At 41.1% G+C, this 24,924-nt stretch overlaps 1 protein-coding gene across 2 annotated transcripts in view; it reads right to left on the reverse strand.

Annotated features, from left to right (window-relative positions):
* The window catches only part of emc2 (ER membrane protein complex subunit 2), a 156,779-nt gene that overhangs the window by 79,350 nt on the left and 52,505 nt on the right, over positions 1–24,924 (reverse strand). For both annotated transcript variants that reach the window (XR_010019028.1, XM_063056754.1), the window contains exons 4-5: positions 23,549–23,634; positions 23,208–23,265 (exon numbers count right to left, since the gene is read on the reverse strand). Coding sequence is in view for 1 of the 2 variants with exons in the window: in XM_063056754.1 (XP_062912824.1) it covers positions 23,208–23,265; positions 23,549–23,634 (144 nt within the window). In the remaining variant the exon portion in view is untranslated. The remainder of the gene's footprint in view (positions 1–23,207; positions 23,266–23,548; positions 23,635–24,924) is intronic.

Below are 24,924 nucleotides of genomic sequence, written 5' to 3' on the forward strand. Positions count from 1 at the left end.
AAGACAGGATGTTGGGCTCCGAAGTACGAGCTGATTTCACTCACTCTCTGCCATGCTCATTCTCTCTCCATGAAATAGAGGCTTTGGGCCTTTCCCGATTGCTCCAGGGTTTGGATCTGAGGTCTCAGTTTGGTTCAGAATGTTGTTGTTCGCTTAATTTGTTTGCAAATTTTGTGGGTCCCCTCCCCCTTTCTCTTGCGCATTGGGTGCTGGCCTGTTATTTTTTTTCTTTAATTGGGTTCTTTTGGGTTTTTTGCTTTGTGGCTACCCGTAAGCAAACAAATCTCAAGGTTGTATAATTTATACATTCTTTGGTACTAAATGTACATTGAATGGAAGTACAAGTACAAGATGACCAAAAGAAAATATGCATAATTGAGGGCTTCCTAACAGTAGCACAGATTTTTAAGATGTGCTGAATATACAGTTGAAAGAAGAAGTTTCTGAACCTTTTGCAATAACCTGGTTTTCTGCATTAATTACTAATAAAATGTGGTCTGATCTTCATCCAAGTCACAATAATAGACAAACACAAATCTGCCGAAACTAATAACACAAACAATTGTACTTCTTCTCGTCAATACTGAGTAGACCATTCAAACAATCACAGTCCAGGTTCTAAAAGTATGTGAACATATGGGGCAATGCCATCTACAAAAGCAATCTAAAACCAGATGTTCCAATCAATGAGATGAAATTGGAGGGGTTGATTGTAGAGGTGCCCTGCTCAACAAAAAAAAAGGCACACAACACAAAGTCAAGGTTACTGTCAGAGCCTGCTCTTCTCAAGAGAGATCTGTTTATGTACACCAAGCCTCGATCAAAACAACTTTCAGAAGACATTAGAAGAAGAATTGTAGAGACGAATGAAGCTGGAAAAGGCTACAAAAGCATTTCTAAAGACCTGAGTATTCATCAGTCCACAGAAAGTAAATTGTCTACCAATGGAGGAAATTCAGTACTGTTGCTACTCTCCCTAGGAATGGGAATCCTGCAAAGATCATACTGAAAGCACAATGTGTAATGCCAAAGGAGGTGGAAAAGAACGCAAGGATAACAGCAAAAGACTTGCAGAAATCTCTAGAATTTGCTAAGGTCTATGATCACATGTCCACTACACCCTTATGGTCTGTTTTAAAGAATATCTATGTTTTTTTGTTGTAATTTTGTCCTATGAAATCATCGTTGAAAATGATGCTTTTTGTTATGTTTGTACTGACCGAAATAAATTTCATTTATTCAAAAAAACATTGAACAACAATGGTGTTCTTGGAAGGACACTACTGCTCTCCAAAAAAGCATGTCTGCATGTCTCAGGTTTGCAGAAGACCACCTGAATGTTCCACAATGCTTCTGGGACAATGTTTTGTGGATAGATGAGACAAAAGTTGAAATTTTTGGCAAAATCCACACCACCATGCTTGGAGGAAAAAAGGCACTACACACCAACACCAAAACCTCATCCCAAGTGTGAAGCATGGTATAAGGAACATCATGGTTTGGGGCTGCTTTGCAGAGGAGAGCCATCCGTAGTACCACCGATGCGGTAGAAAGGGCCTCAAGATGGCTGTGGCTCAAAAGAGGGGAGCCATGGAGTCATAAGTAGCTAGCCATCTGGACACAAGCTGGGGTCTGATCAGCCCCGGCTGGGTCACCTGGAGGAGGTTGTATGATGTTGAAAGACCCGAAACACCCGATGTTTCCAGGAACATCACTGAAGATGTGTCCAGAAGCATCAATAGATGTATGTACACAGCAGGGGCTGCTTTGCTGCCTCAGGGCCTGGACAGTTTGCAATTCAAAATTGTATTGAGACATTTAACAAGAGAGTGTCAGGGTAGCGGTCCATCACCTGAAGCTTAACAAAAGTTGGATGATGCAACAAGACAATGATCCAAAACACAAGAGTAAATCAACAACTGAAAGGCTTAAAAAGGAAATCAAATCACAAGCAAGAGAAAATCTGCAGATGCAGGAAATCCAAGCAACATACACAAAATGCTGGAGGAACTCAGCAGGCCAGGCAGCATCTGTGGAAAAAAAAGTACAGTTGACGTTTCAGGCCAAGACCCTTTGGGCTTAGTCCTGCCAAGGGTCTCAATCCGAAATGTCGACTACTTTTTTCCAGAGGTGCTGCCTGGCATACTCAGATCCTCCAGCATTTTGTGTGTGTTGCTAAAAAGAAAAAAAATCATTGTTTGGCATGGCCAAGTCAGAGTCCAGACTTTAATCCAATTGAGATGCTGTGGCATGACCTGAAGACTGTTCATCCAAGATATACCAGAAATACTGATGAACTGAAACAGTTTTGTATGGAGGAATGATCTAAAATTCCTCCTCACTGTTGTTCAAATTTGGTCAGCAGCTACAGGAAACATTTGGTGAAGGTTATTACTGCTAAAGGAGGTTCTACCAGTTATTAAATACAAGTCTTCCCATACTTTCTTCCCCCCAGCCTGGAATGTGAATGATTAAACAATGTGTTCAATAAAGAAATGAAAATTACAATTGTTTGTGATTATTAGTTTAGGCAGGTTGTGTTTACCTATTATTGTAACTTAGATGAAGATCAGACCACATTGTGGGCAAGTGCCTGGGTTGTGGCAAAGCTCTCTCTGGTCCACTCTGCAATGTTGTCTGCCCATTTCTTTGTCTCTCTGCCCCATTTTCTTTTCCCCATTCCCTGAAGAATGCTAGCTTTGCTGCTGCTTATGCATGGGAGGGGGGAGCTGTGAAGCAGGGGGCTATGGGGTTCTAACATTTAACTGTCATTCATTCTTTGGGGCACTCCTCTGTTTTCATGATTGTTTGCGAAGAAAAAGAATTTCAGGATGTATATTGCAAACATTTCTCGAACATTAAGTGTACCCATTGAGAGTCCACTGGATCTTGTTATGTGGCCATGCCATCTCATTTTCCTCTTCTCAAAAAAATTGAGATTTGGAGGATGCAATCATCAATATCATTAGTTGTAATAATTTTGGTAGTCTTCTAATTTGTTCTGCATTTCATTTAAAGACATAACTTTTACTCAGTCAAATGGTGGTTTGCCTTTTTTTTTAAAATACCTTTTACTTTTCCATGAAACTTTGGCTAATTGGGGCTGTCACTTAATCGGGACAAAATGTTCTGGTCCTGCTGTGTCCCAATTAACCAGAATCCACTGTACTTCTCTACACTGACCCTGTGACTGAAGTATTTGTGAAATATATTTGACAAGCTACATACTTTCTTAAAGGCTTTTCTCACTCTTCTAGGCTCTGGAGAATGCAGCCCCACTCTATTTAATCCCTCCTCATACGGTAAACTAGTCTAATTAATCTTCCTTCATTGGACTCCCTTTTTGACAAGTAGATCCCTTCCTGGGTAAGGAGACTAAAACTGCACACAATATTCCAGATGTAGTCTCACCAAGGCAATATACAAGTGTAGCAAAAAATCTTTACTCTCGTAACAAAGCCCTCCTTACAATCACGTCTAAATTCAGTGTCATTGAAATATGATATCTGGACCTTACAACCAAATATTTGGTACAAATTCTAAATAATTGGAGCCCCAAGCAGTAAACCTTGCCAACCTGAGATGGATCTATTTGTTTCCACTATTTGCTTTCTGTCCAATAACCATATATCAATCTACATCAGTACCTTACTCCCAAACAGCCTGAAAACCCAAATATACCAAATTCACCGACTCCTCCTTGATTATACACGACGTCCTCACAAAACCTGAACAGACAGTCAACTATGACTGTGATTTCACAACTGTACACGGATCTTTATTTTTTCCCAAGGTGTTCTATTATGACACCCTTCAGTACAGATTGGTTGACAGTAGTTTTAATCCTCTTTTTGTTTGGTAATGCCTTTAAATGCTGGGTCTTAAACTAAAACGTTGCCACTCCTTTGCTTCAACGGATGCTGCTTGACCTGCTGTTCTTCAGTTTGTTTATTGATCCAGATTCCAGAATCTGCAGAATGTGTCTCCAAAATCAGAATTAAGATGCAGATAAAATGTAACTGATTTCAGTGCAGAGTACAATACAAGGCAGATTATTGTCTAAAGTCGGCCAGGGCCCAGAGCAGAGACCAATTCCGGGTAGAGGCTTCAGTACCAGCACACCCTGAGGGGTTGGTATTCATGCCATGTCCCCTGTATCAACAGATGTTCCAGGGATATCTTGTTTGGGTGGTTGGAGCAGACTTTGGGTGCTTGTTGTACAGTCTGTTGGGCATGCTGGACAGGCAGTATCACCAGGTAAGAACTGGCATTACTCTGGGTTTATCCTCAGTTTTGAAAGTATGTGTTGTTCATGGGCTGAATTAAGCACCTTAGTGCTTCAATTCATACTGTTTTTCGATGAGCGAGCAGTCTGTCCCTGCCACCTGGTCAAATTTAAATAAACCCAACGGTGGTTTCAAGGATGTACTATGTACAGAGGTACAAGGAATGGCATGAAGGCTAAAAGAGTAAGTAACGGAACAACCATCAATATGGTTTTTAATATTTTCCAAATGTCAGCTGGCCAATACTTGCCACCATTTCTTGATAAATCAGTGAACAATAACAAGCCAAGACCATCTGAACATAACTTCTAATAAGATTCCAAGGTCTAATCCTTGGAAATTAATTCACCCAGTCACTGGAGGGCGAGTTTTACCTACACATGCGTTCATTGGCCCTGGATAAACCTTCTCCAAGAAGCTGAAGCATGTGAGGTCACAGATAAAATAACAGCACTGGTAGCATCCAAAGTAAATCAATACAACTAAAGGGGAAAGGGTTCCTTCCTCCAAAAGGAGAACTATTCTTATGGTAACATAATTACTGCATTTGGAACTATTTATCTGTTTGTCCTGCTTTTGACTGAAACAGGACTAATTCTTGTGCTCTCAAAGGAGTATTTCTTCATACAAGGGTGCTTTTCAGTCATGTGCAGCAACAGATAATTAGTTCTAAAATACTGCAAGCTATTAGCAAGGTCGTACTTCAGGTATACAGGAAAAAGACATACTGGGTCCAAAAAAATCACTCAAGCATTCTGACTGAAGTCACTGTTGACCTCACAATGAATCCGAAAGAATGCAACACAATATTCTAATCACATGGCCTTTTTAGAAACAAACCACATAGTATTTCCCACTGCTTTGACCTTGATTTATATGGTCTGATTTTGGAAAACACTGCAGTTAGAAACATGGCAGTTTCCAAACCTCTACTGCTACAAATGAAAACCAATGGTGAGCTTTTTAAAATCTGTTTACACACAGCTGCTGGCATTTCAGCTGTATAAAATATAATGGCTGGCCTATGGACATTTGCCCACTTCATGTGGATTCCAAGCAGTCTCGACAAATATGAATTTACACTATAATACAAAAAGATCTTTTATATAATACTATCAATTTTTACATCTCACTGCATCTTACACTTTAACAAAGATGAATATTTTGCCAAGACAAAACATGTGTCTGCTATTATTTTTCTAATATTGTGAAACACTTTAGCAAGCATGATATTTGAAACAAGTTTTTCATGGTGTGATATAATAATGTGACAATACACCAACGGTAAAGACTTCCCAAGTAGATCAATAGGCCTGTCCATTTGAGGAGCCACACCAGCAAGACTAGTAAAGGTTCAAATCTGATGTGGGCTGACATAGCTTAACTATTTACAGATTGTTTGTAGGCTATTTGGAATATAAAGGCTGTGCAGATGTTGATTGGCGATCTGGTGCAGGACTGGATGGGGAGAAGGAAAAATCAAAGCTTCAGATCCTATTGAACATCCAGCAATCCTAATTGGAAAGGGTGCCTGAAGCATGAATGCATTGTCCAATGCCGGCATTTTCGGGAGCCACTCTCCAGAAAAGGACTCAAATTGGGGAAGGGTAGAACTAATGATTAAAACAAGCAAGCAAAATAGATCCAAACATTTAAAGGTTTTGATGCTCTTGGGTTTCTTCCAACTTCAAGAAAATCACCCATTTCGTCATGTGGCTGCCATAACATGGTGAACGGTGGACAGAGGAAAAGGGACAAGAACATGCAGTTCTCATTCATTTCAAAATTATATGTTCTCTGTTTTTATACAATTCATGGATTTGACATTAACAGCTAAAGGATCTTCTTTGGTGCAATGCTAATACCTTCCTTTCTATCCTCCAAGTCATCAATATGAATACTTTTTCCCCTATAACTACCCATTCCATTGAATTACCAAACCATGATTGCTTCCCACGTCATTGCTGTGACCATTGCTCTACAACCTCTCTTTTTCTCATAAGGTTTAAATCAAAATATCTGCAAAATCCTCAAGTAAAGAGGCACAGCTAAGGTTGCACTTGCCTGAAGTAACAATTAATTTCATTTATAACTTATCTTTCAAATATATTTCACAACCAGAGCTGAACACAATATTCCGAAGTGTAATCAGGGTTTTTTAGAGCTGCAGCATTGCCTCACAGCTCTGGAACTCGATCCCCGACTAATGACCAAAACACCATACGTCTTCTTAACCACCCAATCAACTTGTGCTGAAACTGGGTGATCGATGGACATGGAGCCCAAGAACTCTTTGTTCCTCCACACTGCTAAGAATCATACCAGAGGAATCCTATAGGGAGCCCAGCTCTGGATCTTGTCAGTGTCCTGTTGTAACCTATGACAATATTCTACACTACCAACTTTCCTGTCATCTGCGAAGTTACTAACTCACCCTTCCACGACCTCATCCAAGTCATTTATATATAATAAAATCACAAAGAGCTGAGTTCTCAGAACAGATCTCTGAGGAACTGCCAGACAGAAAATGGTCTATCTACAACTATCTTCTGCCTTCTGGATGATAATGTGGTAAATTGGATCAGCAAACTTGCTGATGATACAAAGATTGGAGGTGTAGTGGACGGTGAGAAAGGTTTTCAGAGCCTGCAGAGGGACTTGGACCAGTTGGAAAAATGGGCTGAAAAATGGCAGATGGAGTTTAATACAGACAAGTGTGAGGTATTGCACTTTGGAAGGACAAACCAAGGTAGAACATACAGGGTCAATGGTAAGGCACTGAGGAGTGCAGTAGAACAGAGGGATCTGGGAATACATATACAAAATTCCCTAAAAGTGGCATCATAGGAAGATAGGGTCGTAAAGAGAGCTTTTGGTACATTGGCCTTTATTAATCGAAGTATTGAGTATAAGAGCTGGAATGTTATGATGAGGTTGTATAAGGCATTGGTGAGGCTGAATCTGGAGCTTTGTGTTTAGTTTTGGTCACCAAATTACAGGGAGGATATTAATAAGGTTGAAAGAGTGCAGAGAAGGTTTACAAAGATGTTGTCTGGACTTGAGAAACTCAGTTACAGAGAAAGGTTGAATAGGTTAGGACTTTATTCCCTGGAGCGTAGAAGAAGGAGGGGAGATTTGATAGAGGTATATAAAATTATGATGGGTATAGATAGAGTGAATGCAAGTAGGTTTTTTCCACAGAGGGAAGGGGAGAAAAAAAACCAGAGGACATGGGTTAAGGGTGAGGGGGGAAAAGTTTAAAGGGAACATTGGGGGGGGCTTCTTCACACAGAGAGTGGTGGAAATATGGAATGAACTGCCAGACGAGGTGGTAAATGCGGGTTCTTTTTTAACATTTAAGAATAAATTGGACAGATACATGGATGGGAGGTGTATGGAGGGATATGGTCCGTGTGCAGGTCAGTGGGACTAGGCAGAAAATAGTTCAGCACAGCCAAGGAGGGCCAAAAGGCCTGTTTCTGTGCTGTAGTTTTTCTATGGTTTCTACGGTTTCTAACCCATGTGAGGAGCTTTATTTTCTGACCACAAGTCAAGAGATAAGAATAGAACTAGGCAATGTGCCTTATGTAACTGCATGAAGGAGGAAAGGGAATGGTGAAATCAGCCATTTCAAAGACTTCAGAATGTCCAAGGACAAGGATGGATAGATTGCTAGCAACTAATTAAATCAGTCTGAGCTCTGCATTAAGGGTGCAGATCTGACTGCAACATTCAAACAAGAAGCCTGGCAAAAACAAATATGACTTTGGATCACAGTATTAATTATTGTCACATGTTTTGAAATACAGTGGAAAAACTTTTGTGACAAACTTGTGGAGACAAAGAAGACTATAAATGCTGGAATCTAAAGCAAAAGACAAAATGCTGAAGGGCAGGCATCAGGTCAGGCAGCAGTGGTGGAGGGAAATTGATAATAATGTTTAAAATTTAATGTTGCAGCTATATAGGACCCTGGTCAGACTCTACTTGGAGTACTGTGCTCAGTTCTGGTCGCCTCACTACAGGAAGGATGTGGAAACCATAGAAAGGGTGCAGAGGAGATTTACAAGCACGTTGCCTGGATTGGGGAGCATGCCTTATGAAAACAGGTTGAGTGAACTCGGCTTTTTCTCCTTGGAGCGGCACAGGATAAGAGGGGAGCGACACAGGATAAGAGGTGACCCAACAGAGGTGTATAAGATAATGAGAGGCATTGATCGTGTGGATTGTCAGAGGCTTTTTCCCCAGGGCTGAAATGGTTGTCACAAGAGGACACAGGTTTAAGGTGCTGGGCAGTAGGTACAGAGAAGATGTCAGGGGTAAGTTTTTTTTTACACCAAGAGTGGTGAGTGCGTGAAATGGGCTGCCGGCAACAGTGGTGGAGGTGGATACGATAGGGTCTTTTAAGAGACTTTTGGATAGGTACATGGAGCTTAGAAAAATAGAGGGCTATGGGTAACCATAGTAATTTCTAAGGTAGGGACATGTTCAGCACAACTTTGTGGGCCGAAGGGCCTGTATTGTGCTGTAGATTTTCTATATTTTGGACTAAGATCCCTCATTAGTTCTGACACAGGGCTGCGACCTGAAATGTTGACTGTCCATTTTCCTCCATGGATGTTGCCTGACCTGCTGATTTTTTATGGAAAAACTTCCATAAACTTTCCAGAAACAGCGAAAAACACAGAAGAGAAAAGTTGGAGATGGGGTTATAGTGAACAAGGCAAGAAAACTTAGAGTTTTGCTTTAAGGCAGTGATGATGACAGTCTCAACGAATGAAGACAATAGCAGGGAGAGAGAACTGTTAGCAATGTCAAACAACCTAGATGCCAAGAAGACAAGCTGAAGAGTAAACAGATATATAAATCAAGTTGAGTCAGAAACTGAAATATCAAAGGAGAAAAAACTTGCGTCTTTTCATAAAAATATGATTTTCTAAAGAAAATGTCGAAGCTGACATATGATTGGAGCCTGAAACGCATTGAGTAGAAAGTGCTTAATTGAAATACAGGCAGTCCCCAGGTTTTGCAAGGATTCCATTTCTGAGAACTGCCCACAAACCTATTTCCCTATAAGTCAGAAACAGCCATTTTTTACATCTACCCCATACTTCAGTGGCTCCCAAAATTGGCGATATTGCCCCCTAGGGGCAATGGGAGTTTCTAAGGGGGCAGTGGGGGGGGGGGATGCGGTCGGTAGCAAGGGGGGCAGCAGAGGGATTACAGGCTGAATTTAAGAAATTACTTTTTAATCAGCATTTGATCCTCAGCACCTCAGAATTGATTATAATGATCACATAACCTCATATTTTGCTAACCTATCATTCCCTTAGACTTTGCTCAAAGCGCTTAATAGTCGTTGAAAAGCAATGTGATACCTCTGTATTTGGCATATCATGAGAAATCTGGACTGAAGAAATCGTGTTAATTCCGGGCCTGACCCGAGCTTTATTACTGTTATTGTTGTAGTACAGTGCTGGAGTATGATTCCCATGCTCCAATCACACAGTGACACAAATCCTGTTAATGAGACTACGGCATTCAATGGGAAAAATTAGAATTTGGCCTTTCAAATGGTCTTGACTGCATTTCTTTAGCCAACAGCCCAACAGAGATATCACTATCCCAGTTTACGTACCAGGTTTTGCATGAGCCATGACGATGTCATAACTTTCCCCTTTATTGATTGCAACGCTTGAGGTGATTGACTGTTGTCATTAATCTATAATGAAAATGGTAGAGGAAGACCGAACAAAAAAAGTGTAGACAGTATAGTGTGGAGTATCTGAAAAGTGGATTTATACCAACGTCAAGCAACAAATGACAGTCAATGTCTGTTGAGTGAAAAAAGTTTTTTTTTCCCAAATGAAGCACTGAAACCATCCATGCTCCTTGAACATTTGAAGAGAATATATCTGATAAAGCAAACAAAAAGTTGGCTTATTTTCAGTCACTTTGTGAAAACTTTCAAAAATTGAAAACACTTGAAAACATGTCTTCTAGCACTTTATAGCAAAACAAGTGATGGTTTGTGTGCTTCACACATTTCATTCCCCATTGCTAAATCTGGAAAGCTCCGTACAATTGGAGAAGAACCAATTCTGTCAGCAGTAAAGGATGTTCTGAGTACAGTTTTGCTTAAGTCACCAAATCAAATAACTTACACAATTCCACTCAGCGACAACTCTGTTCAAAGACAAATAATGAAATGTCTGAGAATGTGGAAGATTCCTTGTGCAAAATACTTAAGACAACAGAATTTGCCCTGCAGTTGGATGAGCCAACTTTTCCAGGCGATAAATCTTTGCTTCACGGTTATGTTCACTTCATAAAAGATGAAAGCATGGTTCAAGGGTGGTTATTTGCAAGGGGACTAGAAACAGATAAGAAGGGAGAAACACAAACAACAGGAATTCTGCAGATGCTGGAAATTCAAGCAACACACATCAAAGTTGCTGGTGAACGCAGCAGGCCAGGCAGCATCTCTAGGAAGAGGTACAGTCGACGTTTCAGGCCGAGACGCTTCGTCAGAACTAACTGAAGGAAGAGTTAGTAAGAGATTTGAAAGTGGGAGGGGGAGGGGAGATCCAAAATGATAGGAGGAGGGGGAGGGATGGAGCCAAGAGCTGGGCAGGTGATTGGCAAAGGGGATATGAGAGGATCATAGGACAGGAGGTCTGGGGAGAAAGACGGGGGGGGGGAACCAGAGGATGGGCAAGGGGTATAGTCAGAGGGACAGAGGGAGAAAAAGGAGAGTGAGAGAAAGAATGTGTGTATAAAAATAAATAACAGATGGGGTACGAGGGGGAGGTGGGGCATTAGCGGAAGTTAGAGAAGTCGATGTTCACGCCATCAGGTTGGAGGCTACCCAGACGAAATATAAAGTGTTGTTCCTCCAACCTGAGTGTGGCTTCATCTTTACAGTAGAGGAGGCCGTGGATAGACATGTCAGAATGGGAATGGGATGTGGAATTAAAATGTGTGGCCACTGGGAGATCCCGCTTTCTCTGGCGGACAGAGTGTAGGTGTTCAGCAAAGCGGTCTCCCAGTCTGCGTCGGGTCTCGCCAATATATAGAAGGCCACATCGGGAGCACCGGACGCAGTATATCACCCCAGCCGACTCACAGGTGAAGTGTCGTCTCACCTGGAAGGACTGTTTGGGGCCCTGAATGGTGGTAAGGGAGGAAGTGTAAGGGCATGTGTAGCACTTGTTCCGCTTACAAGGATAAGTGCCAGGAGGGAGATCAGTGGGGGGGAGGGGGTGATGGAGGGGACGAATGGACAAGAGAGTTGCGTAGGGAACGATCCCTGCGGAAAGCAGAGGGTGGAGAGTGAAAGATGTGCTTAGTGGTGGGATCCTGTTGGAGGTGGTGGAAGTTACGGACAATTATATGTTGGACCCGGAGGCTGGTGGGGTGGTAGATGAGGACCAGGGGAGGATGGAGTGAGAGCAGATGTACGTGAAACAGGGGAGATGCGTTTGAGGCAGAGTTGATAGTGGAGGAAGCTCCTTTCTTTAAAAAAGGGAGAGTTAATATTTTGGGATGTCAAGCAATTTTTCAAAAAGGACATTCCACTCACCAACATTCTTGCTTGTGCAACAGATGGGGCATCAATGTCAACACGCCACCATTCATCACCATCATTATGTAGCATGCCGTATGATGTAGACAATCGTGGTCTATCCATGACCATGATTGCTCTTGGCAAATTATTCTACAGAAGTGGTTTGCCATTGCCTTCTTCTGGGCTGTCTTTGCAAGACAGATGACCCCAGCCATTATCAATACTCTTCAGAGACTGTCTGCCTGACGTCAGCGTTTGCATGTGCGGGACGTGATATGCACCAATTGCTCATACAACCATCCACCACCTGCTCCCATGGTTTCATGTGACTCTGATCGGGAGGAGGGTGGGGCGGCAAAGCAGGTGGTATGCCATGCCCAAGGATGACCTGCAGGGTGGCAGACAGAAAGAGTGCCTTACACCTACTTTGGTAGAGACAAAGTTCCACCGCACATATTTACCATTCACTGTGTAATTCACAGACATCTTGTCGCAAAAAAAACGCTGCACAAATCATTAAATATTGTTATCACAGCAGTAAATAAAATCAAATACCATGCTTTCAACTCTTGACTATTTGGAGAATGATGAACAGTCTGAACACTTGTTCAGATGCCTCTCAAAACTGTCTGAGATGCTTTTATGCACTTTTTGAAATGGTAATAAAATTCTTTGAAGACTTGAATACTTCATTCAGTAATTAACTCAAGAATATTAGGCATAATATTGCTTATTTGTTAGAATTATTTGCAAAGTTCAATGAAATCAATCTTCAATCGCAAGGAAATGATGTGAGTTTTATCAAAGACAAATCAGTCATCTCCACATTTCGTTCCAAGTTAACCCAATTGAAGTGCAACATTGGTCATTAAAACCTTTTCCAATTTCCAAACCTCTCTGAGTTGGAACGGGAAGAAAAAATACAGATGATGATCTTCAAGTATACTGTGCACACCCAGGTGAGCCACATAAAGACGTGTCAGAGAAATTTCAGGATCTTCTCTTGATCCAAATTCCAAATTGGTTAATAAATCCATTCCTGAACATTTGCAATGAGCAATTAGCAAGGAGGATGGAAGAAGAACTGAACTTGCTGCAAAATGACTGAGCTGAAGCCAAGGTCTAAAAAAAAAATCACATTAACAATATTGGTTGAAGAAAGAAATCTCTGACCACCGTTTTGTACTGTGGAAAAAGGGCAAGATGTTCTTTACTGCCTTTCCAGCATTATATTTAGTGGAGTGTAGTTTCAGTAGTCACCCAACTTCTTTCGAAGCAACAAAAAGACTGCAAATAGCTGAACGTGGGAATCTGAGACTCCTTCTGAGTGACGTCCAGCCTGACGTTGAGAAGCTGATATCACTGCACCTAAGCCCATCCAATCTCCTTGAAAGGTGAAAAAGCAATGAGGTTGTGAATAGTTGGACTGCTAATGGACATTCCAAAGTCGTTGATGAAAATTGCATTTGCTATAATTAAATAATTTTATTTGCAGCTATAAATAGATTTGAATAATTTTTGCAATTTTTAAAATCAGTATTTATCACGGGGAGGGGGAGAGGAAGATTATAGCAATCACTCAAGCACCATGAGAAGGCATAGCAAATTTTAGATTTAGTTACTGAATTTTCTATTGCCATGGATTTAAATTAGTGATAATAAGCAGTTCAACATTTCAAAAAAAAAGTAACTACACAAGTAACTTGTTGAAACACTGGGTTTCAATACTGGTTCAATTTTAAAAGGCTGTGTGTTGTGATACCTTTTGAATGCACATGAAAAGTCATGGAATGAAATAGGAACACTTCTTCTCCCACAGAAGCTGGCTGAACTAATGTCCATGTTCAACAATGTTTTTATTTCAGACATTCAGCACTGTAGTTGCTTGCTAAATTTTCTATAAGACCCATCAATGGAGTCAAAATGTCTTTCAACAAAACTGGCATCCACATGGCAGAGTGATAGCTTAAAATTTGATTGAATCTGGCATCTCTCACTCAATGTCAGTAAAATCAAAGAGCTGATTACCGACTACAGGAGGAAGAAGCTGAAGGTTCATGAGCCAGTCTTTATTTGGGGATCAGAGGTAGAGAAGGCCAGTAACTTTAAATTCCTTGGCGCTATTATATCAGAGGATCTGTCTTGGGGCCAGCATATAAATGCCATCACAAAGAAGGCAAAGCAACACCTCTACTTTCTTAGAAGTTTGCCTAGTGGCATGCAATCTAAAACTTACGACATATTTCTATACACAGTGTATTCAAACTTGATGCATCACAACCTGGTGTGGAAACACCAATGTACAGGAATGGAAAGGTAGACAGAAAATGATGGATACAGCTCAATTCAGAGGCAAAGCCCTACCCACCACTGTGTGCATTTACAAGGGTCGCTGTCACATCAAAACAGTATTCATTATCAAGAACCCCCACCATCCAAACAATACTCTCTTCTTTCTACCATCAGGTAAGAGGTACAGGAGCCTTAGGTACCACCACACCACCAGGTCCAGAAACAGTTATTACCTACAACCATCAGGCTGCTGAACCAGCATGGATATCTTCACTCACCACAACTCTGAACTGATTCCACAACTTACAGACTACGTTCGAGGATTCTACAACTCAGGCTCTCAGTATTTTTTTAAAATTTGCACAATTTGTCCCTTTTGCACATTGGTTGTTTGTCAGTCCTTGTTTATTGTATAGCTTTACACAGATTCTATCGTATTTCATTATTTTCCTGTAAATGCCTGCAAGAAAATGAATCCCAAGGTAGTATATGGTAACATATATGTACTTTGATAATAAAATTACATTGACTTTGATACCACACTGGGGCAGGCAACCAAATACAATGCCGTAAAAGTATTCAGGCCCCAACCCTTTGTTCACATAAATGAATATTACAGGGATTTTGATCATTTTAACTGAGGTTTTTTTTTGAATCACACGCTCTTTTTTTCATAGGAGAGCCCAGAAACAGGGAAAATTGTAAAGCATGAAAAACTAAAATTCAAAAACTGAAATGTCAGCAGTTCAGAAGCATTCATCCCCCTTTACTCAGTACTTAGTTCAACAACCTCCAGTAGCTATTACAGCCAGTAGTCTTTCTGGATAAGTCTCTACTAGCTTTGCACAATATAATGCAGCAAGATTTGCCCATTCTTCCTTGTAAAAGTACTCAAGCAGTCCCACATTAGTTGGGGAGCGGCAGCAGACAGCAATTTTGAGGTCTTGCCAGAATTGTTCATTCGGGTTAAGATCAGGACTCTGACTGGACCACAAGGATATTATTTTCTTCATTTGAAGCCACCCCATAGTTGCTCTGGCAGTGTGCTTTGGGTCATCATCTTGCTGAAACTTTTAAAACTTGACAAACTTTAAGCTTTCAGGCAGAGGCTAGCAGATTTTTATCCAGGATCCTTCTGTATTTAGCAACATTCATCTTCCCATTAATCCTCACCAGCTTTCCAGTCCCTGCTGCTGAAACGCATCCCCATAGCACGATGCTAGCTCCACCATACACTACAGTAGGCTGATGCACAGCAGTACATTTAAGCCACATGTACCACCTCACGTTGAGGTCAAAAATTCCCACTTCAGTCTCATCCGACCATAACACTTTTCCACATCCTTAGAGCATCTTCTAAGTATGCTTTTCAAAGTCTTCTTCAGTCAGCACTTCTTCCTTGCCACTCTTCCATAAATACCATTTTTGTGCCCTTACAGATTGTGGAGTCATGAACTTTATCTCCAGCTGCAGCTATTGACTTCTGCAACTCACTCGCAGTGACTGCTGGCATCACAATAGTCTCTCTTACAAGTGCCGTTCTTCTCCAGAGACTAAGTTTAGAGGGGCAGCCTGACTTTTTCACGATGGGCTGCAATGAGCAAGTGACCCTCCAATTTTCTACATTAACAAATTGGGTGAGTTTGTAAGTTAATATGCAGAATTGCACCTGAATAAAGTTACCATAGTAATTACACGGAGGATGAATACTTTTTCAACTTCACAATTTTGATTTTTAGTAGATTAATGACAGGTTTTGGAATTTTTCTTTTGAATTGACATGATGCATGATGTTTAGTAGATTAGTTCAAAAAATTCCCACTTCAGTATATTTTGTATATGGTCAGAGTTGGGCAGGATACCAGAGCCTGGGGCCCAGGTAATTAAAGCCATAACTATATTTGGTGGAGTGAATAAAATCAAGAGGCCAAAAATGAAAATGCTGATGTTGTGGAGAAGGATATGACAAAGGAAAAGAAGTGAACAGTTATGGAATGGCTTGAATCAGGGCAAGAATTTTAAATTCATTGCACTACTCAAAATGGAGAACTAAGATATGGATGGCCAGCAATTTTGGTTTTCAAGGTCACAGAGGGTAGAACAATATAAACTGGAATTAGTCACATCTGTATTACAATGGCAGGTATTAAGGGCTTCATTGTAAATTCCCAAAGGGGAAAGAAATTTTAATAACTGCCAGTTTAAAGTCATTCACTTCATTCAAACATGTTTGACTTCTTTACGTTATCAAATAATCATCACTGCTTCCAGAGCTAAAAACAAACACCTAGAAATTAAACAATGTGTTTGTAGTTACAAAAGACACTACAAGGCTCCTGAGAATAGCGGAGGACTAATGGTCTTGAGTAAATGAGGAGCTAGAAGAAACTAGTATTTATTAAAAAATCAGTAGTGAAATTAATGGAACTGATAGCTAATAATTTTCCAGCATCTGGTCATCTACACCCTACATTATAAGTGTTATTATGGGGATAATGAATTTACCGGTGGTCACCTTCCAAAATTGCACCAATTCAGAAAGGTTCTCAGATTTGACTGTAGCAAGTATCAGCCCCCCGTCGCTTATAAAAATGCCACCCCCTTCCCTCAATTCCTCCGACTCCATGCATCTCCTCCTGGGATGAGGCTTTTCATTTCTGCTTCTCCTTCTCCTCTAGAGAAAGGGGCTTTCCTCCCTCCCTCATCAATGCTGCCCTCACCCCATTCTCCTGCCACCTCAGAGATGGGGTTCCTCTCGTTCTCACCTACCACTCCACCAGCCTCCACATCCAGCACATAATTCTCCATAACTTCTGCCATCTCCAACAGGATCCCACCACCAAGCACATCTTTTCTTCACCCCCACTTTCTGCAGGAATCGCTCCCTACATAACTCCCTTGTCCATTTGTCCCTCCCCACTGATCTCCCTCCTGGTCCTTATCCTTGCAAGCAGAACAAATGCCACACCTGTCTCTACACCTCCTCTCTCACTACCACTCAGGGCCCCAGTTCTTCCAGGTGAGGCAACACTTCACCTGTTAGTCTGTTGGAGTCATCTACTGCAGTGGTCCCCAACTACCGGGCCGCGGACCGGTACCGGGCTGCAAAGCATGTGCTACGAGGAACCGATATGATTTGGCGATATGATACGATATGAGTCAGCTGCACCTTTCCTCATTCTCTGTCACGCACTGTTGAATTGAATATAGGGTTGCCAACTGTCCCGTATTAGCCGGGACATCCCATGTATTGCGCTAAATTGGTTTGTCCCATATGGGACCACCCTTGTCCCATACTTCCCCTGCTAAGGTACAGTGTTTCTATGAAACCATTCGTAAGCTGAAACGGCATAAAGCAAAGAAGCAATTATCATTAATTTATATGGGAAAAATTTTTGAGCGCTCCCAGACCCAAAAAATAACCTACCAAATCATACCAAATAACACATAAAACTAACACTAACATATAGTAAAAGCAGGAATGATATGATAAATACACAGCCTATATAAAGTAGAAATAATGTATGTACAGTGTAGTTTCACTTAACAGAATCGGGAAGATTAAGACAAAACCGATTTGTAGAGAAAAAAAAATCGGCACATACACGCATGCGCACACAGGTGCCCGCGCAAGGCTTCATGGTCATGGTAGTCTTTCTCGGGGTAAACACAAGTGGCCCGTATTTGACTGCTACTTTTGACCCTTATTTGTGAATGAGAAAGTTGGCAACCCTACTTGAACCACCTCCCCCCCCCCCAGTCGGCCGGTCTGTAGGAATATTGTCAATATTAAACCAGTCCGTGGTGCAAAAAAGGTTGGGGACCCCTGATCTACTGTATCCAGTGCTCCCGGTATGGCTTCCTGCATATCGATGAGATCCAATGTAGATTGGGAGACCGCTTGGTTGAGCATCTATGCTCTGTCTGCCAGAAACAGTAGGATCTCCTGGTGACCATGCATTTCAATTCAACTTCCCATTCCCATTCCAACATTCTTTCCAAGGTGTCCTCTACTGTCACGATAAGGCCACACTCAGGTTGAAGGAACAATACCTTGTATTCCATCTGAGTAGCTTCCAATCTGTTGGCAAGAACATCAATTTCACGAACTTCTGGTAACTGCCCCCCCCCCCCCCGTCACCATTCCCCATTCCTATTTTCCTCTCTCACTTTACCTACCCGTCACCTCCCTCTGGTGCTCCTCCTCCTTGCCTTTCTTCCATGGCCTTCTGTCCTCTCGTATCAGATTCCCCCTTCTCCAGCCCTTTAATCTCTTTTACCAATCGACTTCTTAGCTCTTCACTTCAACCCTCCCCTTCCTGGTTTCACCTATCACCTTCTATCTTCTACTTCTTCCTCCCACCTCCCCACCTTCTTACTCTGACTTCTCATCTTTATTTTCCAGTCTTCATGAAGGGTCTTAGCCCGAAATGTCAGCTGTTTACTGTTTTTCATGGATGCTGTCAAGCCTGCTGAGTTCCTCCATCATTTTTTGTGCGTGCTTTGCTTTCAAGCATCTGCAGATTTTCTTGTTTGTGAGCCCATATTAACCATTAAATAAAGTTCAAAAGTACAAAGTTCAAAGTAAATTTGTTATCAAAGTACATATATGTCATCAAATACAACCCTGAGATTGATTTTCTTGCAAGGATTTATAGTAGAACAAAGGAATATAATAGAAACAATGAAAAACTACACACAAAGACTGACAAGTAATCAATGTGCAGAAGATGATAAGCTGTGCAAATACAAAAAACCACAAATAATAATAATAAATGAATAATACTGAAAACTTGAGTTTCCTTGAAAGTGAGTGCATAGGTTCTGTTCATTGATCAGTTCAGTGTTGAGCTGAGTGAAGCTATCCACGTTGGTTCAGGAGCCTGATGGTGGAAGGGCAACAACTCTGAGTGAATTAGGTGGTGTGGGACCTAATGCTCCTGTACCTCCTTTCGTTGGAGGCAGCAAGAAGAAAGCATGGCCTGGGTGTTGGGGATCCTTGATGACGAATACAAAACTACAGAATAGTTAACCTGATGTCAGTACTGGGGAAAATGTGACACTGCATTATTAAAGAAGTGGCCATACAGCACTTACAAAGTAACAACAGAATTGGGCAGAGTCAAAATGGATTTATGAAAAGGAATTCAAACACCAAATCTGTTCAGAGTCTGTAACTAGTAAATAGATGAGGGCAAATCAGTTGATGTTGTATATTTGAACTTTCAGAAGGCCACTGATAAGGTATAGCATAAGAGATTAAAGCATTAAGAGCAATATCCTAGCTTGGAAGGAAGACTTTAATGGAAAGAGTGTAGAATATGAATAAACTGATCATTTTTGAGACAGGAAGATAAGACTGGTGGGATAGTAGAAAGACAGTGAATAATCAAGAGAAAATCTGCAGATGCTGGAAATCTGAGCAACACACACAAAATGCTGGAGGAACTCAGCAGGCCAGACAGCATCTATGGAAAAAAGTACAGTTGATGTTTCAGGCCGAAACTCTTCGGCAGGACTGGGAAAAAAGAGCTGAGAAGTATATTTAAAAGGTGGGGGAAGGGAGAGAGAAACACCAGGTGACAGGTGAAATCTGGAGGGGAGGGATGAAGTAAAAATCTAGGAAGTTGATTGGTGAAACAGACAGAAGGCCATGAAAGAAAGAAAAAGGGGTGGGGGGGAAGAGCACCAGAGGGAGGTGATGGGTGGCAAGAAGATAAGGTGAGAGAGGGAAAAGGGGATGGGAAATGGTGAAGAGGAGGGTGTGGGGGGCTCCCAGAGGCCACCCATTTCAATTCCATTTCCCATCCCAATATGTCCATCCACGGCCTCCTCCATTGTTGTGATGAAGCCACACTCAGGTTGGAGGAACACCACCTTACATTCCGTTTGGGTAGCCTCCAACCTGATGGCATGAACATCAATTTCTCAAACTTCCAGTAATGCCAACCCCCACCCCCCTTACCATTTCCCATCCCCTTTTTCCTCTCTCACTTTATCTCCTTGCCACCCATCACCTCCCCTTCTGGTGCTCTTCCCCCCCCCCCGCCATACCTTTTTTTCTTTCTTCCATGGCCTTCTGTCTCTTTCACCAATCAACTTACCAGCTTTTTACTTCATCCCCTCCCCCTCCAGGTTTCACCCATCGCCTGGTGTTACTCTCTCCCCTCCCCCCACCTTTTATATCTACTCAGCTTTCTTTCTCCAGTCCTGAAGGGTTTTGCCTCGAAACGTCACCTGTACTTTTTTCCATAAATGCTGCCTGGCCTGCTGAGTTCCTCCAGCATTTTGAAAGATGGTGATTTGGATGAAGAGATCAAGTGCAACACATCTAAATATTCTGGGGGGGGGGGTAGCATGAATGGTAAAAAGGTGCATGGGTACACTTCATGGGGATTCAGACAGGTTTGTTGAATAGTCAAGGACGTGGCATTTGAAACACTTTGTGCAAAAATTGTGAGGATATCCAGTAAAAAATAGAAAAGTAGTCTAAGTGAGAGATTTTAAGGCATTGGTGCTCAGGGGTACCTAGCTGTCCTTGTACATGAACTACTGAAAGTTCATATGCAGGTTCAGCATACCAACTGCACAACAAAAGGTATGTTGGCCCGTAGTTTTTAAGCAGACTTGACTACAAGAGTAGAGCAGTCCTGCTCCAATTACATGGAGCAAACTTGAAATACTGTGTCTTGTTCTGCTTGATGAAAGGAGATATTTGCAATTAGCAGTGTGTAGTGAGGGTTCAGAAGATTAACTTCTAGGATGGCAGGTTTGACACAAGGAGAGCTTATGCAGACCAGACCCACACTCTCAAGAACAGAAGAGAATGAGAAGTGATCCCATTGAACCAAGTAATATTTTTACATGGCTTGACAAGGTAGATGCAGGAATGATGTTTCCCCCTACAAAAATGGATCACAATCTCAAAATAAGCATTCGGCCATTCAAGGGAGAAAGGAAAGGAATTTGTTCATCCAAAACTACAGCAAATCTTTCGAATTCTCTACCCAAGCAGAAAGCTCAGTCACTGATTACATTCACAACAAAGATTAGTAGAATTGTAAATATTAAGAGAATAAAGAAATATGGGGTTAATGCAGGAATTTGGGGTTAAAGTAAGATATCAGACACCTTATCAAATGACTTGTCTCTGCATTTCTTAAGTTTTTACTGCTATCACAAGACGGTGACTTTGACTTTTCAATTTCATCGTTCATACACTGGTCAGGCATACAGACAATTAAAAACTTTTATAAAGTGACACTAAAGCCATGGTCCTTTAAAGGGGAAAAAAAAGCTTCAAAGCTCCCACTGCAAGAAATTGTGGATTCACTAAAGGTCACTTTATCTCTCAATAAAATATCCACATTGTATCTTCTGTGGTGTGTAAAATTATACTTTAGAAATCTATTTTCTAGCAGTGAAGAGTTAACAGGTTCATTGGCCTCCAGGGAGATTATATGTGGTATATCCACAGATACACAATCAGATGAGTTAACACTGAAAATTGCAGGACGTTTTTAGCTGAAAAAGAACTTATTTTGAAGATGATTTGGTTAAACATATTCAAGTATAGTTTAAAAACTGTTTCTAATAGTGGCAATTTCCCTGCTCCCTAGCACACAGAGTTTTTTTTCTCTCTTCAGTCTGTCTGTTTACCTTACAGCAGCTGCCAACATGAAAACTTAATATTCTAAGGCAGCACCAATACAGGCAACCTGACACAGCAGAAGAAACCATTACAAATTTCTCATATGCCAAAACAAACAAGGCAAAAGGTCTCTGCTTAAAATCGTGCAGTGTTATTCTGCTACATGTCCCTTATGGGAATGATTATCAGCAGGTACCTAACATCTGAGCAACTTCCAACACCCAATAATTTATTAAACAAATCTGATCTTAACTGCATACTAAGGAATCCACAAAAACAAGAGACTGTGAATTCAGGATCAAAACGACAAGGCAGAATGAATGGGGGGCAGGGAGGGGGCATTCTGTCTGTTACACATCCACACTGTTGCAGCAGATGTTGTCCAACTTCAGATCTGAAAGAATACCAGAAGGTAATCCGTCTTCATGTAAATCCTGGCCGATAACACACGTTTCATACAACTTTTGAAGTACCGTGTTTTATTTGGCATTTGGTTTTGATCCCTTCATCTCTTCACATCTATTTAATCAGGCTGCACTCTGTATTCACGACAGGTAGGACAGCTAATCTGGGAATGCAAAATTCAATCTCTTCCCATCCCCCACCCAAACAACTTCCTCCCTTCTACCAATCATGAAGTTTACATGATTATTTGCTTAGAGGCAATATGCTTGGTCTACTTTCACTCAACCCAATTAGTTTCATCAAGTAAAATTTTCACTTCTTGAATTAACAGAATAACATTTGTATCATGCTAACGATATCATGCCATCCAAAACTGGTAGAAACCTATGCAGTGGAAAGCACAAACCAAACATTTACACATGCTGCACAGTTAGTAGTTTATTATTTGCATTTTCCAATATCACTGACACAACTCTGGAGAATATGTGACGCCAGCACTGCAGACTCCTGCCTTCCATGCTGCTGGGGTCAAGAATGCTTGGCGCACAGCTATCAAAAGCAAAGTGGCAGAATGCAATGCATTTTAAAGCTCTAGAGCAGTTCTTCTGTTGCATTAACCTCCAACATACAGATTAATTTTGCCTCCACTCCTTTGCACAGAGAATGGGACACTTCCCCCAAATAACTCCATTAAATATGTTGACAGCTCTTGCGGGTGAGTCAAGAGATTCATCAACAGCTCTCACTCCTAACACTGATCAAATAAATTTGGTAAACTTCACTAAACTGAGATAATGCAAGATGTTAATGATAAACAGAAGTTTGAGCTGCAAATTAAATTACAAAACAACAGAAATTGAACCAAGGTACTTTGCCAGATTAACACCAGAACTCAATTAATGCTGAAGGCTTCTCTCTTCTACAATAACTATCTGCCCAGCAGTTGACTCGTGTGAATAAACATTTGGACTTCCCACAAAATGCACTGAAAGTCTTATTTACTTACGGTGTTTGTTGGATCATCCTGCAATATTCCATCATACATCTTGTTGGCATCATCATACCTTAAGAAAGATTAATTAGTTTATCTAGTCAAATGATCGAGTACTTAGATGCATTAAATATCTCTAAATATCATTTGTCAGGTTCAGATCAGGTCAATCACAAGCTTGTGCTTGATGTCAAATGCACAAGACCTATTCCCCAATTTCCCAAGTAGCTATTTAAAAGAATCTTTAACCAATAAGAAACATTAAATTATAACTTTATAGTGGAAACATATTTTACAAGTTGCACAATTCCCTTACACGATTCCTTCTGTGGCGGAATGCATCAGTTCTCCAGTACCTTTCAAGTGATTCATATCGCATGCCAGTCAATCGCTTCACCCGGTGGCTGCCTGGAAATTGTTTGCGGAGTTCATGCAGACATTGCTGTGGATTGTAAGCAGCACAAGTTCAATTCTGCCTGTCCCCCTGACACCCTTTCACTGCAGTTACAGTAAACTGACAGTCAGCCAACAAGAAGCTACACACATCAGTTTGTTAACTAGAATTTATTAACAGCCAGATAATAGAAAGGCCAAAAAGCCGGCCCTGCCAGCAACACAAACATTGTGAAATGTTACAACAGAAAAATAAATTATGTTTTATTTTGGATAATGCTTACTGTCATTTCTAAACAATATTGACTTTCACCACTTGCTTTAGATACAAATCTTGATCACATGGAACCCATACACATGCCATCTCCCCCTCCTTAATAATTAGGCACGAATAATATGGACAATACCAGAGAATTCATTCAAAGAAGAAGCTATCAGTAAAAGTGCATCGACAAACTAATAAAAGAATTTTTTCTCCCTCAGGCAGTGCAATATCTTATTACGGAAGGCAGAGTCAGATGAACACGGTAATGAGAGGGAAGATGTGACTGCACTGGAGAGGGTGCAGGGAAGATTGATGAAGCTGTGCCAGGTTTAGAAAGACAGACTGATCAGACTGAAGCTGTTTTCTTTGGAATAGAGGAGGCAGAAGGGAAACTTGATTCACAAGCATGTGCTTGATGACAAATGTACACAACCTCAACCGATTTGCCAATTAGCTGCCTCAAAGAGTTTCAAACAACAAGTCCTCCTTAAAACATAATTTTACAGTAGGGAAATAAACTTATTTCAGAAATGTGCTTTTAACTCTTTCATGATTCCCACTCTTGCCCTTTTGAGTCAATGTGAGCAGTTCTCAGTTCCTTTCAAGAGCTCGTCAATAGATCTTTCAATAAATCTAAGAGAGGTCAACAAAGGGGAAATATGAAGCACCCATTTCTCTTAGGGGCTCAAAGAACAAGGGGCAGAGATCAAACTGGTAGAATTACAGGAGAAGTGAGCAAGTACTTTTCACCTAGCGATTGGGAAGGGCTCAGAATGCTCTGCCTGGAATTTGGTGGTAGAAATAGAAATGTTATTACATTTAAGTACTCCGGTGTGTACTTGAAGAGTTGAGATCTGCAGTTCCAGAAGATAGGATGGGCCAGGTACCTCTTTGCAACCACTACAAACACCAAAGGTATAAAGGGGCCTCTTCGTCATTGTATATCTTCTGTGAACTTATACTACATATTGAAAGAATAAGGATGAAACTATGTGTAGTCTCCTGACTGCTGTTTATGTTATGTAAGATACTGCATAATGCTAGATTATAAATTTATGGTAAAATAGTGCACAT

This window comes from Mobula hypostoma, chromosome 1 (assembly GCF_963921235.1).
Source record: "Mobula hypostoma chromosome 1, sMobHyp1.1, whole genome shotgun sequence".
Classification (NCBI taxonomy): domain Eukaryota; kingdom Metazoa; phylum Chordata; class Chondrichthyes; order Myliobatiformes; family Myliobatidae; genus Mobula; species Mobula hypostoma.